Below are 16,896 nucleotides of genomic sequence, written 5' to 3' on the forward strand. Positions count from 1 at the left end.
GGACATCAGGGATTGATAGGCCATGCTATAGAACCTGGCACAGCCCTAGTAGAGTAACCTGTTGGGTAGTCCAGCAATGGCTATTTGACTAATTGGTAACAGAGTGAGATGCATGAAGATATCCACTTACTTTTGTGTTAAGTTTCTTCTTGCCACCACAGCATATGAAGAAATGATCCTTACAAAAAGATAGTTCCATCTAGACATAAGTTGAGGTTCTAATACCCATCCAGGGCAAGCAGCATTCTTTCTTCTTTGGAGGAAGGGTTTTTGAAGAATACCAGCAGTACTTTGAGCTGGTTGAGGTGGAAGGAGCTGAACACCTCAAGGAGAACAGTTGGATCAGTACATAAAGTCACCATGTCACAGTACATTTGGAAAAGTGGAGGGTCAGCCAGTATGGTACAAAATTCATTTGTGAGATGACCAGTAGTATGACTATGAGGAAAGCTGTTTTCAGCAGCAATAAATGGAAGTTGAAAGAAGTGAATGGTTCTTTAATGGACGTTTCATGAATTGAGTCAAAACTAGTTGAAGGTTCCCAAATGGAGGAACCTTTCGCAATGGAAGATAAAACCCCCTTAAACTTTTGAAAAACTTTTTTATGATTGGTAGGCAGAAGACAGATAACACCTGCCTGAGCAGGGTTAATGTTCAGAAATTGCTGCTAAGTGTACACACAGGGAGAAGATGGCTAGCCCCATGTCTCACAATAATGTCAGGTAATCCAGGGCAAAGTAGAGCAGGCAATGCAGAGGATCCTTAGCAAATTTCAGAAAGGATGGAAACCATATTTGACATAATCAAAAAGGAGATGTGACAATGCAGTTAGTGTGATCTTGAAAAATCTTGACAGTTAACTTTGTGAGGAGGGAGCAAAGGGTTTGTTCCAGAACAGCATAATTGCATCTACCAGAAACTGGTTTGCCTCTGTTGTCTCTGCTGCAATGGACTGTATACTTGTATTTGGTCTGCAAATCAAACATCTTGGGTGGTGGTCCCAAGACAGTCAATGAAGAGTTGTAGTGTGCACTGATCACTTGTGGACTGAGAAGCATTGGCATCTGAACTGTGAATGCCCAAAATGTGTATCATTACGATGTCTATGTTGTGGGTATGACAGTAATGCCAAAGGTCATGTGCCAGGCAACAAAATGCCACAAATTATGTTCCCCAGACTTGTTAATGTGACACATTGATACAACATTGTTGATTCATATCTGAAAGAGGAAAGGAAAAGATTGAAGACGTTGCTGGGTCCGTAGATAGCAACAAGCTCCAGGACATTTATGTGAAGCAAAGTCTCATTGTAAAGGATGGTTGATTAGATAAAGAGCCAGACAGGAGATGGTACAGTCTTTGTCCATAGGAAGATAAAGACAGCCTCCTTTGATTACAGCACCTATGAACTGGATTTGGCAAGTCTGCAAAGTTTGGTTTTGAAGCATTTACCCTGAGGCCAAGCTAACAGAGAAGTTGAAAGAGAATACAAAGCTGTTGGAGAAGGGCTGTATCGAACCTCTCTCTGACAATCCAGTCATCTGTGCAAGGGCAAACCCGTATTTCCATTCTTTGCAGATCCACAGGCACATTTGCCATGCATTTGGTGAATAAACACAGAACTGGAGAAAGGGCCTATGGTGAAACATAGGAACTTGCAATGCTGGGGCAAGTTCCTAAATGGAAGTTTGCATCTTTCAGATCCAGGGATGCAAATTGCAAGCCATTGTTAAGCAGAGGAGGAACAGTAGACAAAGGAACCATGCAGAACTTTTTGGTGCATATTTTAGACCATCTGAAGTGTGGTATAGAACACTGCCCCACCCTCCGCCTCTCATGGACACAATAAAGTAATAGGGGTAAACCCTAATTGCATTGCCTAATAGCAATGGAGCAACAGGTTCTATCTATACTGTCTTTGGGGACACAGACATCACAGAGTGCTGTGATACCAATTATGACTTTGGATACGTCTTCCAAGAGGAAGGTGTATTGATACAGAAAAGATTATCAGAAGAGGGCATAAAAGTACAGTCCTAACATGGGCAGTGACAGGAATGCTGTCAAGAAGGTTGGGGTACTGATGCAGGCCCATGAAGTGGGCAGTGGAACTGAGTTCCTGCTCTCTTTTTAGAGCGTTATCTTTGAAGGGGAGGTATATGAGTCCAAGTGTGTTGGTGCAGGGAAATGGCACTTGCTGGAGATCTGACTCCACAAGTTGTGGAATGATGTGGAGTACTCAGTTGTTTTAATACCTCAAGAGTCTTCTCTATAAGGGAATTGGGCAAGGAATGTTTAGCTTGTGGGAGATGGTCCAGTAACAAGATTATCTTTTCCCAGAGAAGGTGTTGACATTGTGACATAAATGCCACATAACTGGCTATTTTAAGACCTAAGGCTCTGGATGAGTAAAACCTATGTGCCATATTGGAGCATAATGGAACACAACAAAGTCTCAACAATTATAGATGTGTGGTAGCAGCCAGCCAAGTTATTTGTTATGACATTTGGTTTGAATCAGGGTCATACGGGGAAGCCCAAAGGGATTTTTTTTAATTTGGTGAATCATGGTGGCTCTTGGCAGCCCTGCTCTCAGACTCCCTGCAATGGACATTATTTACACTACTACGGCTCCCATTGGGACTGCCTTTCCACTTGCTCCACATATCCACACTGTTGATATACCCCTGAAGGAAATGTTTGTCCCTGAAGGAATCCTTTATCAGAAAAATGTGGAAAAGTGTTAAAGAAATGTAGGAAAAGACAATGAAAGGTTGTTGTTGTTGTTTTTAAAAAATATATTACTACCATACACTAACAAGGCTGCCCTTTTGCAAAATCTGGCTATGTAGGAGCTGGGTGGAACTAAATGAAAAAGGAAACCTTAGACTTTGTTAGGAGGCTGCATTCAGGCATTCACTGTAGCTTGCTCCAGCCTTGCCTTGCTCCAATGGTGGCTTGACTGAAGGGTTTAGCAGGAACTGAGATGCAAGGATTACCCTCAGCCTTGTATATACTGTATATCCTACTGCGCTGACTCGCTGCACTATCCAACTGTTCTGCCGAGCTATTTGTTTATGGAATAATTGTAATTGCTTTTATTAATATATGATTTTAATGTGATTTTATTATCTTGTGCTCCGCCCTGAACCCCCACGGGGGAATGGGTGGAATATAAACTATTTAATAATAATAATAGTAACCATTGCAGAAAGGATGAGTTCTTTACTGTGTTCTGTCTTCCCTGCACCCCTAGAAGCTGCAGTCAGAACTGCATAAGAAAAAATTAAATGCATTCTGTTAATACAGCATAACTCTGACTTCAGGGGCCTTCCAGTTTTTTCCCCCTCCCCCCCAAAATTGTCCTCCAGTTCTCCTCACTGGTGGCTCTGTCTGAAAGCTACATGACCTGGATCAGTACTGAGATGAATGATCATGACAGCTCCAAAAATATGATATTCAGCAGTCTCTTGCACTGTGCCTACTCCTAAGTGACGACTCTTGAGACTCTTACTATCAATGATAGTAAGATCTATTTTATTGAGCAATGGTAAGACTTTTTTCTCTAGAGTCTTCCCTGGGAGTGTGCCAACATGTCTGTGAGGAGATGACAACAAAAACATCTTTGATCTGTCCCCTTGAAAATGAATCAGTACACTGGACCTCTGGAGAGTTGAGTAATCAAAGGTGTGTTGGTTGGTAAGGTGAGGTGGGCTGGAATCTCTCCAGAATGGACATGGTGGTGCTGACATTAGAATCTGAAGCAGCTATGGAAGCAGGTCAAACTGGGTTTTGGGTCAAAGGTGGCAGAGTTGGAAGTGGTCCTGGTATGGAAGTCAAAACAGAGTGAGGGATTTGCTAACTCTTATTTTTGTCCTCCTTTTTCCTTATGTTAGGATCCACCAAAGATGGAGGCTTGCACTTAGTTTGGAGCTTGGAGGACACAGGCAGCATTGCTGATGGGGAAGGTGCACATTAAACCAAAGCTAAGTTCCAAGGAGACTTTCAACCTGATACTGAGGGCATGTTCAGTGCTAAGAAATCCATTGATGCCAATATAAACTGTTCAAACATGAAAAGGTGAAGGCAACAGAGCTGATTTCTACATGCCTGCTTGGTAAATTTTAATCACAAAAGGCACTCAATGTAGCCAGCAGCAGTTGGTAGTTTGCCTCTACAAGAAACACAACCATGAAAGTGGCATTTTGTGCCATAACATTTAATGTGAAAATATGATGGGAAGTAATTATATGTCTTTATTTATTTATAATTTAGACTTATATACTGCCGTTCTCTGAATTCACAGAGCTCGGGGCAGTAAACAACAAAAGACTATACAAATTAAAATCCAGGAAAATTAAAGTACTTAAAACAACATCAGATGATTGCAAATCAAATTTATAGTTTGCATTACTGTCTTACAATAAGCGAGAAAGAACAGGGTGGGGGAGGGGAACGACGTGCCAGATAAGGTGGTACCCATTGCTGTCCTCAATCAAAGACCTGGCAGAATATCTCTTCCTTGCACACTTTACACAATTGCATAAGGTCCCACAAAACATGCTTGTTATTTGGCAGAGAGTTCCACCAAGTAGGAGTCAGCTGACTAAGTCAAGGACAGCTGGACTTCTTTAGGGCTAGGGATCACCAGTAAATTGTTCTTGCTCTTTGGAAGACATATCAGAGGAAGCAGTCCTGAAGGTACATGGGTCCCAGACTGTTCAAGGCCTTAAAGGTCAGTATCAAAACCTTGAACCTGACCCAGTGTTCCACCAGGAGCCAGTGCAGCTTGTGCAGCACAGGTTGAATGTGTGTTGCCCATGGCATTCCTGTCAGGACCCACACCACTGCATTTTGGACCAGTTAGAGGTTTTGGACCAGTCTCAAGAGCAGGTCAACATAAAGCTACTTACAATAATCCAGTCTGGAGGTGACTGTTTTGTTGATTACTGTGACCAGGTAGATGAGACAGGAAAGGGGCTAGTTGCCTTACCTGGCACAGCTGGTATAATGTCAGCTTGGCAATGTTCAAGAACTGGACATCCATAGATAAGTAGGCATCCAAGACCACACCCAAACTCTTGATGGCTTGTGTCAGTGTTAACGGTACACCATCCAGAGTGAGAAGGCGAGACCCCAATCCTGAATCCACCCCACCCAACCACAGAACCTCCATTTTGGTTGGATTCAGTTTCAGCCAGTTCTTCCTCAACCATCCCACCATGGCCTCCAGCCTCTCTACCAGATTTTATGGGGCAGTATCCAGGCAGCCACCTATCCATAGATATAGCTGGGTGCTTTTCTGAATGTGGGAAATCACTCAGAAGTTATAAATCAACTTTGCTATATATCCGTTTTCCTTTTTTAAAGAAGGCCTAGCTAGTAAGGCATCAAATGATTATTTTGATGAAGAGGTAGTTAAATATGCAATAGCTGCATATGATGCAATTATGGAGACTAAGAGCTTTATAGAGTAGCCTTTCAAGTTTTACTGAGAAACAAGCTGAAAGCCAGTGAAGATTTTTTAAAATCAGCAAATTGCATTCAACACTCCAGAGCCCCATTAATAAACAAACTGATGTATTTTGAACAAAGTTATGGTTTCCAAATGATCTTCAAACACAGTCCTACTTATAGTGAATTATGATAATCCAATAATGGTGGCATTGTTAACTGATCAAAAGAAGATGTAGCAGGTACACCTGTTATAGTTGGTGAAAGGTATATCATTCCATCATCATGCTGTCTGGGGCTTCCAAAGTTGGGCTTTTCCATAGCAGTCTACAAACTTGTGGAGAACAAATTTGTCCAGCACTGGCCAAACACTGACCTGGATCCACCAGAAATTTCCACTGGCTGGCTGGATATTTCAATTACTAGAGTGAATATTCTCCACCTCTTCCCTCCTGTTGCACCTAAAATGCCTATTAATTTTACTCCTGGGGGACAACAGACCCACAGGAACAGCAAGAGGAGAAATCCATAAGAATGAGAAATCAGCAAAAATCACAACTCATGTCTAAGGAAATCTTCTGCTAGATCCAACTAAAAGCCAGTCAACTAAAAGCTATCAAGAGCACTTCTGCTTTATTTGAGATTGAACTTCAGTTTATCAGCCCTCATCCAATCTTTTACTTATTCCAGGCATCTGTCCAACAACCACTCAAGCATGATACTCGAAAAGGAAGAGCTTCACAACTAACTGACAGTATAATAATTGGGTCCAAGGAGACCTCTTTCAGGAAGAATATAACAGCAGCCTCTTTCAAGGCACTCATGACTGTTCCCTCTTTCAGTGAGCTACTGACCACGTTCTAGACTCAGCAGTCTCCTCCTGGCCTTGGCAAGGTATTAGCCAGGAAGGGTAAGAGCTGGACAAACAGGGGGTAGGCCACAACTCCACAAGTACTCTGTAAGCTTCTACAAACATTTAAACAGGAACTTATACAAAGGTACCAGATAGAGAACTATGGAACTAACCAGTACATTTACTGTATCCATGCCATCTAAACTGGAGTAGGAGTAAACAATTTTTACCAGCTATGGGCTTTAAAAGCTGCTTAAGAATTCATTATAACCACTCTGAGGGCTGCATCAAGCAGATCACTCATTGCTTGGAGCACTTCCATAGGACAGTATTGTGTGGCCACAATGACAGTGAAAAAAAAATGGGTTTTTTTCCTTTGTCACCATCAGCACTATAACACAACAAAAAATGCAAGCTAGTGACCAACTTACTAAGAAATATATAGAAACCAGTCCAAATGTCCAAACATATACATTCAAGTCCCAAAGTAGTGTGGTGACAAGCCAATCAATTAAGTACTTGTTTCTTTCCAGTCTTCATTAGACCTGGGACCAATATTGATTCAACTATATAGATTCTTTACATAATTTTTTTAAAGGGGATGCAGAGCGTCTCCAGCAGCAATTTCACATCGGCTACAGCTCAGTATAAGGCTTCTTGCCATCAGTACTATAGCATAATCTCAAAAGAAAACTCAGCCAGACTTGAGTCTTTCCCCACTTGAAGCCATTGTCCTTGATGCTCTGTTCTATTGCTCTAAAGCTTCCAATTGTATCAGAGAACTGACCAAACTCTAGGCAGTGGGAGAGGAAGCCTAGAAGCAATTACATCCACTAACAGTGCCATCTCTTTATTCTGAAGACTGATCAGAGCTTAGACAAGACAGCATGCCATATTAGTAGGCAACTCTTCCAAGGCAATCATGAATTAATAAGCCTTTTGGTGTAGACCAATTAAATTGGCTACCCATCCCTGCAATCTGAAAGCCACTTTACCTTTAAACCTCTCCAGATAGTGATCTGTCCATAACAGGAGAATAGTTTACCTTCACACAGTACATTATGAGAGAGTAAAAAATGGACAGAAAATAATTCTCTCACTATTTAATTGGTGCATTTAAAAGAGAGGATCACTTCTAGATTCAAGCAAATAGGAATGGTAATAAAGTCCCATAAATCAGGTGTAATTATTCATTAGTATTTCTAAATTTGTTCTACACCGTTTGTAGAAACACTGAGACAATTAGATTTAAAATGCCCTAGCCAGAGATGCAAGCTAATACCCTACAGATATGGAAGCATTCAAAGCATATTGAGAGGAAAGATAGGAAAGGAAAGGTCCCCCATGCAAGCACCAGTCGTTTCTGACTCTGGGATGATGTTGCTTTCACAACGTTTTCATGGCAGACTTTTTACGGGGTGGTTTGCCATTGCCTTCCCCAGTCATCTACACTTCCCCCCCAGCAAGCTGGGTACTCATTTGACCGACCTCAGAAGGATGGAAGGCTGAGTCAATCTCGAGCCGGCTACCTGAAAACCCAGCTACTGATGGGGATTGAACTCAGGTCGTGAGCAGAGTTTAGGACTGCAGTACTGCAGTTTTAACACTCTGTGCCACAGGACTCTTCTGAGAGGAAAGATAAGGCTACTATAATTCATGACTGGTGTATTGGCAAGACATTTTTTTTGTCAGGTTGAGAACAACAAGAAGGAAATGTCAGTATGCTCAAGTAGTTTTATGTTCTGGTGTTCTGTCTACTGACTTCTCAAGAAATTCGCCAGAGAAAAATGCATGCCATTGTACATTCTTAATCTGTCACATAGAGTACCTTCTCTGAACATTTACCTGTTTTATACACCTTCATGATAACAGAAAACATGATGTGGAAATCAGTCAGTATAAGAAATACACATAAAAATTTGCTAAGAAAGACAAATATACACTCAATCAGAATACTGCTTCTTATATTAATTCTTTTGTCCAGACCAAGTTCAAATGGATAAATTAAGATAGCCAAACCTTTCTAGCTTATCTTTTTTTTTTTTTGTCCAATGTAATTTTGCCTTCTGACATTAATTGTTACTGAAAATATCAAAACAAAAGGACCGTTTAGTTCTGGACATTTCTGTGTTGTCATTTAATTTGAGAGATATTCTTTTTATGGATACAAGGTCATTCAGTGAAGGTGATCCAGTCTAGTCTTAGAAACTAGTGGGGATTTCCATTTCTGTAATACCACATCATTCTTCTTTACCCGCTTCTTATTAACACACTAAGCAGGATTTTTCCTGTTCTCTCTATCATATAATGTCTGGTGTGAAGAAAAGATTTAACTTAAAGTCTGCAACAAAGTGTGTGCAGTTCTTTCATCTATTTGTATTAGTCAGTGATTTCACTCTCCCCCAGCTACTTTTGACCCTTTTAAACTATGATTAAATGCTTTACTGGTTACATATCTAAAACATCCTGCAATACAGAGAGGAAACAAACCCTTCTTTTGGAGAGACCAAGAATCTCTTACATTTGCAATTTTAGCATAGTCATGCACCATCTAGGCTTGCCAATCCCCAGGCCCAGGCAGGGGATCCTCCAATTTTTTGGACTTCTCCCCACTGCCAGTCAGCTGGCCAGTGGTGGTGGTGGGGGGAGCCCTGACTCAACAGCCACTATGTGCCTTCAAACCTCAGCAGGTTTACATGAAGCTTGCAACTGTTCGTGTTTCTGAATGTGTGTGTGTGTTTAAATCTGAGAGGAGGAAAACTACTGGGGGTGGGGCAAGAAGACAGAATTAGGTTGCTCTCAGTCCCTCTGTTTGTTTGGACGAAAACTCCAAGCAAGACTTCTTTCATTTTCCTATCAATTTGAAGAAGTTGGTTGAAATACAGCAGATGGTTGTGAGCAAATTTCCTCAGTGAGGTCACAAAAGTGTGTGCTGCCAACAGTATTTATTTTGGCTGCTTTGTGAGAGTGTGTGTGTTCACTTTCATTTAGTGTAAGTTTAGCTGTTGGGGATGAGGAATTCAGGAATTCAGAGGAACACTACTGCTTTATCTTTATTTATTTATTTTAGGGAATGAGAAAGTCTCCTGGCTCCACCCCCAAAGTCTCCCGTCCAGTGGTTATTTTGTAGAAAAACAGGTGGTGGAGCTCATCCAGGGATTGTTATGCAGCTGCAATACTATTCAATGGACAAGGAGATGGAACTCTCAGAAGGAGGAGGAGGAACTCTCAGAAAGGTGCAGGAGCTGCGTTCCTGTGAGCTCCCACTGAATCTGAGGCCTACTCCCATCCACACCCTCAAAGCCCCCAGATATTTTTTGAGTTGGGCCTGGCAACTTTAGCATCAACCCTTTCTATTTCAACATTTAGCACACATCTTGATGCAAAACAGTGGCTTCTGCATTACTCATGAGGCCAAGTCATAGATTACAAAATCCTCATATCTGCAGCATGGCCATCAAGAAGACTTTTGATCAAATGGACACTGGGAGTTCAGGACTTGGAACTTAATTCCCAAGTTTGCACAGACATGATTCAGATCAGAACCACAGTACACAAGGAGAGATTGTCTATGCAGTACAGTGTTTAGATAGATTATCAGACTAAGATGATGGAGGCTCAGGTTCCAGTAGCCCTTCTATTATGAAGGAACTAGCTTAGTCTACCTGAGAGAGTTGTGAAGATAAAATAAAGGAGAGGAGAAACACCTATGCCACTCTGAACTCCTTGGAGGAAGGGTGGGATAAAAATGTGATGGATACATACATAGATGGGAATTTTTCCAAGCACTACTGAGATGGAGAAAAAGGTTATCACTTTCTCCTTTTACTGGGACTAAATTATGCACATCAGCAAAGCTCAAAGTCTTGTAAGAGCCAGTGGGAGAAGAAAAACAGCTTTTTTTCAGGAGGGGAAATGCATACATGCACAAACATATGAACATATGAAGCTGCCTTCTACTGAATCAGACCTTCGGTCCATCAAAGTCAGTATTGTCTACTCAGACTGGCAGCGGCTCTCCAGGGTTTCAAGCTGAGGTTTTTCACACCTACTTGCCTGGACCCTTTTTAGTTGGAGATGCCGGGGATTGAACCTGGGACCTTCTGCTTACCAAGCAGATGCTCTACCACTGAGCCACCGCCCCTCCACAAAGGGTATTTAAAGCAGATTCCAAAGACAATCCAAAGTATTTCCACAGATATCTGACAATATAGGATAGAATAGCAGGAAACTCTGCAGAAATAAAGAGAGAAAGTTCTCCTCATTAATACTTACATCCCAGCTTTACTTTAGAAAGCTCTGAATGATTGTATGTGATTTTCCATTCACACATTGATTATGGGCTTTTACACATATGAGTTTTCAGCATACGTCTGTTGAGGTTATTTCTGCATACATTTTATAATTTTCCTCCCTTTAGTGCTCGCTTTGCTTTCTGTCTGCCTCCTCCCCCATTTTCAGAGAGCACTATTGAGGCAAATTTTCTTTTGATTCACTTCCAAGTCAAAGCATAGCCATGTTCTCATTGGATTCCCCCTCACTCCAGCCCTTTACCATCCCTTGGTGCCTACTCGCCCAGCCACATCAAAGTTGTTCCACCCATTCAACCACCTTCTGCCATTCCCCCTCCTTCGTTGCAGTACAACCATCATTTACAATTATTTTCCCATAGGTTTTTTCTTTTAATTTAGCAGTACAGCTCTTGTGATAAAATGCTACTCAAAAGTTTAAATCCTCAGGACCCAATTTCCACTGTAATGTTGAACCTCCGCTTCCAAGCAGGTTATAAATGTGAATGTGTGCACGTGCATGATTATCTCAGTACCACAACATTTCATTTCCGATCTGGGCAAGATCAGTTCTCTTCCTCCTCCACTGGCTTTCCTTAGCAGCAATGGAGCTGGTCCTTCAGCTCAAGCCATTTCCTCCTTGTCTTCTCCTTCTCTCCCTCTCTTTTATAACCCTTCCCAGGCTTGGGGGGGTAGGGGGTGGAGAGACTTTGCTGGAGGCAACTGACTAAAGGCTGCATTTGTTAGCTAGTTTCTTCCTTATTTTGCTTTGCATTCTCAGAGAACAAGAAAGGATTGGAAGGGGGAGGGGGCTTTCCCGAGCCATCTATTTCAACTTGCCCATGTAGTGATTTTGCAACAACTGCTAGATGCATCACATTTCTGTTTTCTTTTCCCAAAGTGGTAGAATGTAACTATGCAGCAGATTTTGAAATTGCTCAGGATCCAACTGGAGGAAGGGATGCAATCGACACACAGAGATTCTGTAATGCACTATCAAGATGGTGACCAGCAAGTAAGTGCAAATGAGAGAATTGTGAATATTTTCAAAAAAAAGAGGCTTAAAGACAGTATCCAATCAGTGCACTAATGCTAAAGCACATGCACAGACATCAAACATTTAACTTAATGCTACTGTGCATCTACAATAGAGCAACTGCACAAAGCAAAAAAAAAATCAAATAAAAGAAGTTTGAACCAACCACCGAGTCACAAGTGATATCCCACCCAAGTTAGGAAATGTCTGATTTTTCATTTTGACTGCAGAAAAAAATACAAGACAATTCAAAAAACAAAAAATACTGAGAAAAAAGATTGCTGCAAAACAGAATCCAAATCAATGTTTCATGACTCAACTATTGTAAAAATATGTATTAAGCTAGGCAGCATAACATACCTCTATTTACATCTATAGAAATTTAATACCAGGCACTCCCAAACTGTTATTTAGACTGTTTGAAAAGGATGCTATTAAATATTATTATTATTATTTTTTATAACATTAGATGAGGGGAACACAGCTTCCAGAGTCTTACTAAAACTAATTGTTGTAATTTGTGCTGTTTGGACTTACCAATGATCAGGTAGATCCTGTTATGCAGCCTCATATGGCTCTGTACCAAATAATACTAGCATGTGCATAAAATGTGCTAGAAGTATCTGTGAAGTTGCATCACTTTGGTCGAGATACCCTCTTTAATATGTTCCTGGCACTCATGAAGGAAAGTTCTTTGTTTAAACACAAAATTCAAGATGTTGTTTTTAGAAAAGAATCCCATCTCCAAAATTAACATACTTAGTACTCCTTGCCCTACTATTTACTTCCTCATCTTACTGTGACAATTCTTAACTTGCACTTAAGCTAAGATGTTTCAATATGGATTATACCTGCAGTAATTTAAAAATATCTGCCAAAGGCTCTTACCGGAGGAGAGTTCTCATAGATGTTCGTACTGTAGGGCAGGTTGATGAAAATTGGATCCATATCTTGCACATCTGTGATAGTGATGGCAAGATTAGCCAGAGTAGAAAGAGGTTTGGTTTTATCTTGATCCTTAAAAATGTAAGAAGACAAAAATATTGACAAAAAACGAAATACAAAAGAAAGCTACAATTAACAACAAAAGCCCTAAGTCCTGCCCTCCGCAGGCTCCACCCCCAAAATCCCCAGGTATTTCCCAACCTAGAATTTATATGTAGGGTTCTACACATAAGATTTTCAATTTTACAAAGGACAAAAGAAACAAACACCTTCCCAGGACTGAAGAGGGATATTGTTGTTGTTGTTTTTATCTCATTACCGATGCTAGACCCACTCTCACTGAGTATAGTTATACATCCACAGTATTCCAATGTATTTCTCTTTTAGAATAGTGTATCACAATAATTTTTGGAATTGACATACTCAAAATAGGTATATTGGCTGTTTATCTCATTACATATACTTAACCCATTTTCACTATATTTTATTGTATTCTTTTTTCGTTTTTTCTAATGGCAAACTAGAATGATGTTTACATGTTAAATAGTAAATTAGGTGGACAAGAACATCACTATCCAATGTATTTCTCTTTTAGTTGTATTGAAATACTCATATAGGGATATTGGCTGTTTATCTCATTATGTATACTAAACCCATCTTCCACTATATTTTAATGTATTTTTCTTCTAATGGCAAACTATATGTATGTTACATGTTAAAAGGTAAATTAATTAGATGGGGAAAATGTCTGAGAAAGTAATGCCCTCTTTTTGACCCAGGCTTATATAATAGAGTGACTGACAGATATTCTCACATTTTGACATATTACTGTTTTGTTGCTTTCACATGCTCATGCTACCCAGATCAAAGGTTTGCTCAATTTGTTAATTTTACTAATCTGTCATTGGATCTTAAATTTGTACCATTTTGCATTCTAAACCACTGCCTGCCAGCTATATATAGCCTTGCTCACTGTACCTGATTCCTTGTCTGATGAAGTGTGCTTACAGAGCACACGAAAGCTTACGTTCTGAATAAAACTTTGATGGTCTTAAAGGTGAACTTGACTCCTACTTTGTTCTACTGCTTCAGACCAACACGGCTGCCCGCTTGGATCTAAGAAACATCATACTCACTGTTGCATTGACTTGAAGCTGATAGGCCTGAGTGACTTCATAATCCAGTGCTCGGATGACTGATACAATGCCACGGCCACTGTCGATAACAAAGAAGTTGGATGGAGGCTGGAAAGAGTAAAGCACACTACCGCCTGCCCCTTGGTCTGGATCAGTGGCATTCACTATGAAAATTGGAGTTCCCACTGGAGTATTCTAGAAATAACAACAGTTAAAAAAAAACAGTTTACACAAGCACTATTTTTTTAGAACAAAACTGTTTTTTTAAAGTTTAAAAGTGAATGACTCTCTTGCTGAATAGGAAAAGAGCTGAAGAAAGCAATCATGTTTCTGGAGTGCTGTGCTTATATGACATACAGAAGTTTCATTAAAATACTGACATAGTTATGATATTTAGAATAGTGTTTATAGAGTGGTGGCAATTTACATCTCAAACCTACATTTTCTGAAAATCCTACAACACACTAAAAAAAACTTGTTTATTCACTGATAATTTCCCAGTTGTTTGTTTGTACTAACAGAATTCTAATTTTAGTACCAGTCTCTTGTTTCAGTTTACAAAACTGATGTTTAGCTCTTAATGACAGCATGGCTGAAATTTCATAAAAATAGGGTTTTTTATATGATTAAAAGACACAGCTTTATTTACAAATCCAACCTGGGCTCACTACACACATCAAAAGCACATTCATGCAACTGACAAGCAAATACGTGAAGGGGCACTTTTGCATCTTCTATTGTGTAATCATCAAGGCCGTACACAAAAAATGTGTATGCCAGTAATTTGTACATATTTCAAAATATATCTATGAACTAGAGTGAGAACTATTAGCAAATAAAATATTATTGTATATTAAAAGTTTGAGGAATGCCAAGTTGCATTTCAAGAATGATTCACTCTTCATTTCCTGGATTTTTTATGCTTATGAACCACAAACCTAAGGTTATTGAGTGAACCCCTATTCACACACAGAACCCAATTCAAATTACTACTATCCTAGAGCTGACAAACTGCCACTAGAATTAAAAAAGGGGGAATACAAAAAGGAATATAAACTGCTGAGGAGGCCAAGATACACTGGAGTTTTTTTTGTAGAAAAAGCCCACCAGGAACTCTTTGGTATATCAGGCCACACACCCCAACATCACCATTGCTTTGCACAGGGCTTTTTTTGTAGAAAAAGCCCAGCAGGAACTAATTTGCATATTAGGCCACACCCCCTGACAGCAAGCCAGCCAGAACTGTGTTCGTGTGCATTCCTACTCAAAAAAAGCCCTGTAATGCAGTTCTACTAAAGATAAATGAGCCTGGTCTTTTAATCTTCCCAGGTGGATCATTTCCTGGGAATCATAACTTCTGAATTGCTTGGAAGCGGAGGAGCATATACATGTAACAAAAATTACAAGATACCTGAGCTAAGTATTCATTGTAGGAGAAGAGAGAGGTACATCTAAGTAAGACATACCAAACAAGGAAGAAGAGAGAGTAGCTGGATGCTGGGAGGTAAGGAGAGTCAACTCCTTTCAGGAAACCTGGAGATTATTTGAAATTACAATACTAGAAGCTCAGATAAAATATATACCACAGATCAGGAAAGGTATGAATAGGTATTTTTTAAAGGCCTACATGGTTAATAAACAAAGGAATGGAAACAGTAAAAGGTAAGAAGGATTCCTTAAGCAGTGGAAGACTAGTCCAAGTGAGGTACATAAAAGGGAGCAGAGGGCTTGGTAAAATACAAGTCAGTCATCAGACAGGCAAAAGGGTACTATGAGGAACACAAAAAGTGAAGACCAATGATAAACATGTTGAGGCTGGATGAGTGGGTATCCTTGCATCAAATGAGGTTCAACATGTGCAAGTGCAAAGTAATGCATATTGGAACCAAAAATCCTAACTATAAATACACTTTAATGGGGTCTGAATTGGTGGTAACTGATCATGAGAATTATCTTGAAGTTGTGATAGATCACTGAAGATGTTGAGACAGTGTGTGTTTGCAATTTTGAAAGGCAGCTGTTATGCTGAGGATTATTAGGAAGGGAACTGAAAACAAATCAGCCAATATCATAATGCCCCTTGTATGAATCTTTGGTGCAGCCTCACTTGAAATACCATGTACAGTTCTGCTCACTGTACCTTAAAAAAAAATTATAGCATTGGAAAAAGTGCTGAAAAGGGCAACTAAAATGATTAAGGGGATGGAACAGTTTCCCTATGAAGAAAGGTTTAAGAGTTTATGGCTTTTTAGCTTGGAGAAACTATGATTGAGGGGTGACATGACAGAGGTTTACAAAGTTATGCATGGGACAGAGAAGGTAAAGAAAGAAGTACTTTTCTCCCTTTCTCATAATATATGAATTTGTGGACACTCTATGAAATTATTATTATTATTAATGGTTTATTTATATACCACCCATTCCCCCGTGGAGGCTCAGGGCAGAGAACAACATAAATACAATCACATTAAAATCATATATTAATAAAAGCAATTACAATTATTCCATAAACAAATAGCTCAGCAGAACAATTTTGATGAGATGGTGCAGCTGGACAGTGCAGCGAGTCAGCACAGTAGGATATACAGTAGGGGAGGCCGACCGATCTAGTGGGCAGATGCCCGCTGCCTCACCCGAAGACCTGGCGGAACAGCTCTGTTTTACAGGCCCTATGAAAGGTTAGTAAGCCAGGTAGGGCCCAAATCTTTATAGGGAGCTGATTCTGAGATGTAGGCTGAGCAGTAGACTTAGAACAGATAAAAGGAAGTGCTTCTTCACCCAAAGAGAAATTAACACATAGAATTAACTGCTACAGGAACTAGCAGCTACAAGCATAAACAGCTTCAAGAGGACTGGATAAACATATGAAACATAGGTCCATCAATGGCTATTAGCCACAGTGTACAGATGCAACACTCTGTCTGGGGTAGTGATGCTCTGTATTCTTGGTACTTGGGGGGCAACAGTGGCAGTGCTTCTGGAGTTCTGGCTCTGCTGACAGACCTCCTGATGGTACCTGAGTTTTGGCTATTTTGTGGCCCAGTGTTGGACCGAATGGGCCATTGGTCTGACCCAACATGGCTTTAGAACATAAGAACATAAGAGAAGCCATGTTGGATCAGGCCAATGGCCCATCCAGTCCAACACTTTGTGTCACACAATGGCCAAAAAAATTATACACAC

The 16,896-nt window shown here is 40.2% G+C and overlaps 1 protein-coding gene across 1 annotated transcript in view; it reads right to left on the reverse strand.

Annotated features, from left to right (window-relative positions):
* Nucleotides 1–16,896, reverse strand: part of CDH23 (cadherin related 23) — a 655,943-nt gene that overhangs the window by 428,284 nt on the left and 210,763 nt on the right. The window contains exons 6-7 of the mRNA XM_060241177.1: nucleotides 13,714–13,908; nucleotides 12,521–12,649 (exon numbers count right to left, since the gene is read on the reverse strand). Of these exons, the coding sequence (XP_060097160.1) occupies nucleotides 12,521–12,649; nucleotides 13,714–13,908 (324 nt within the window). The remainder of the gene's footprint in view (nucleotides 1–12,520; nucleotides 12,650–13,713; nucleotides 13,909–16,896) is intronic.

The sequence above is a fragment of the Heteronotia binoei genome, chromosome 6, assembly GCF_032191835.1.
Source record: "Heteronotia binoei isolate CCM8104 ecotype False Entrance Well chromosome 6, APGP_CSIRO_Hbin_v1, whole genome shotgun sequence".
Taxonomy (NCBI): Eukaryota; Metazoa; Chordata; class Lepidosauria; order Squamata; family Gekkonidae; genus Heteronotia; species Heteronotia binoei.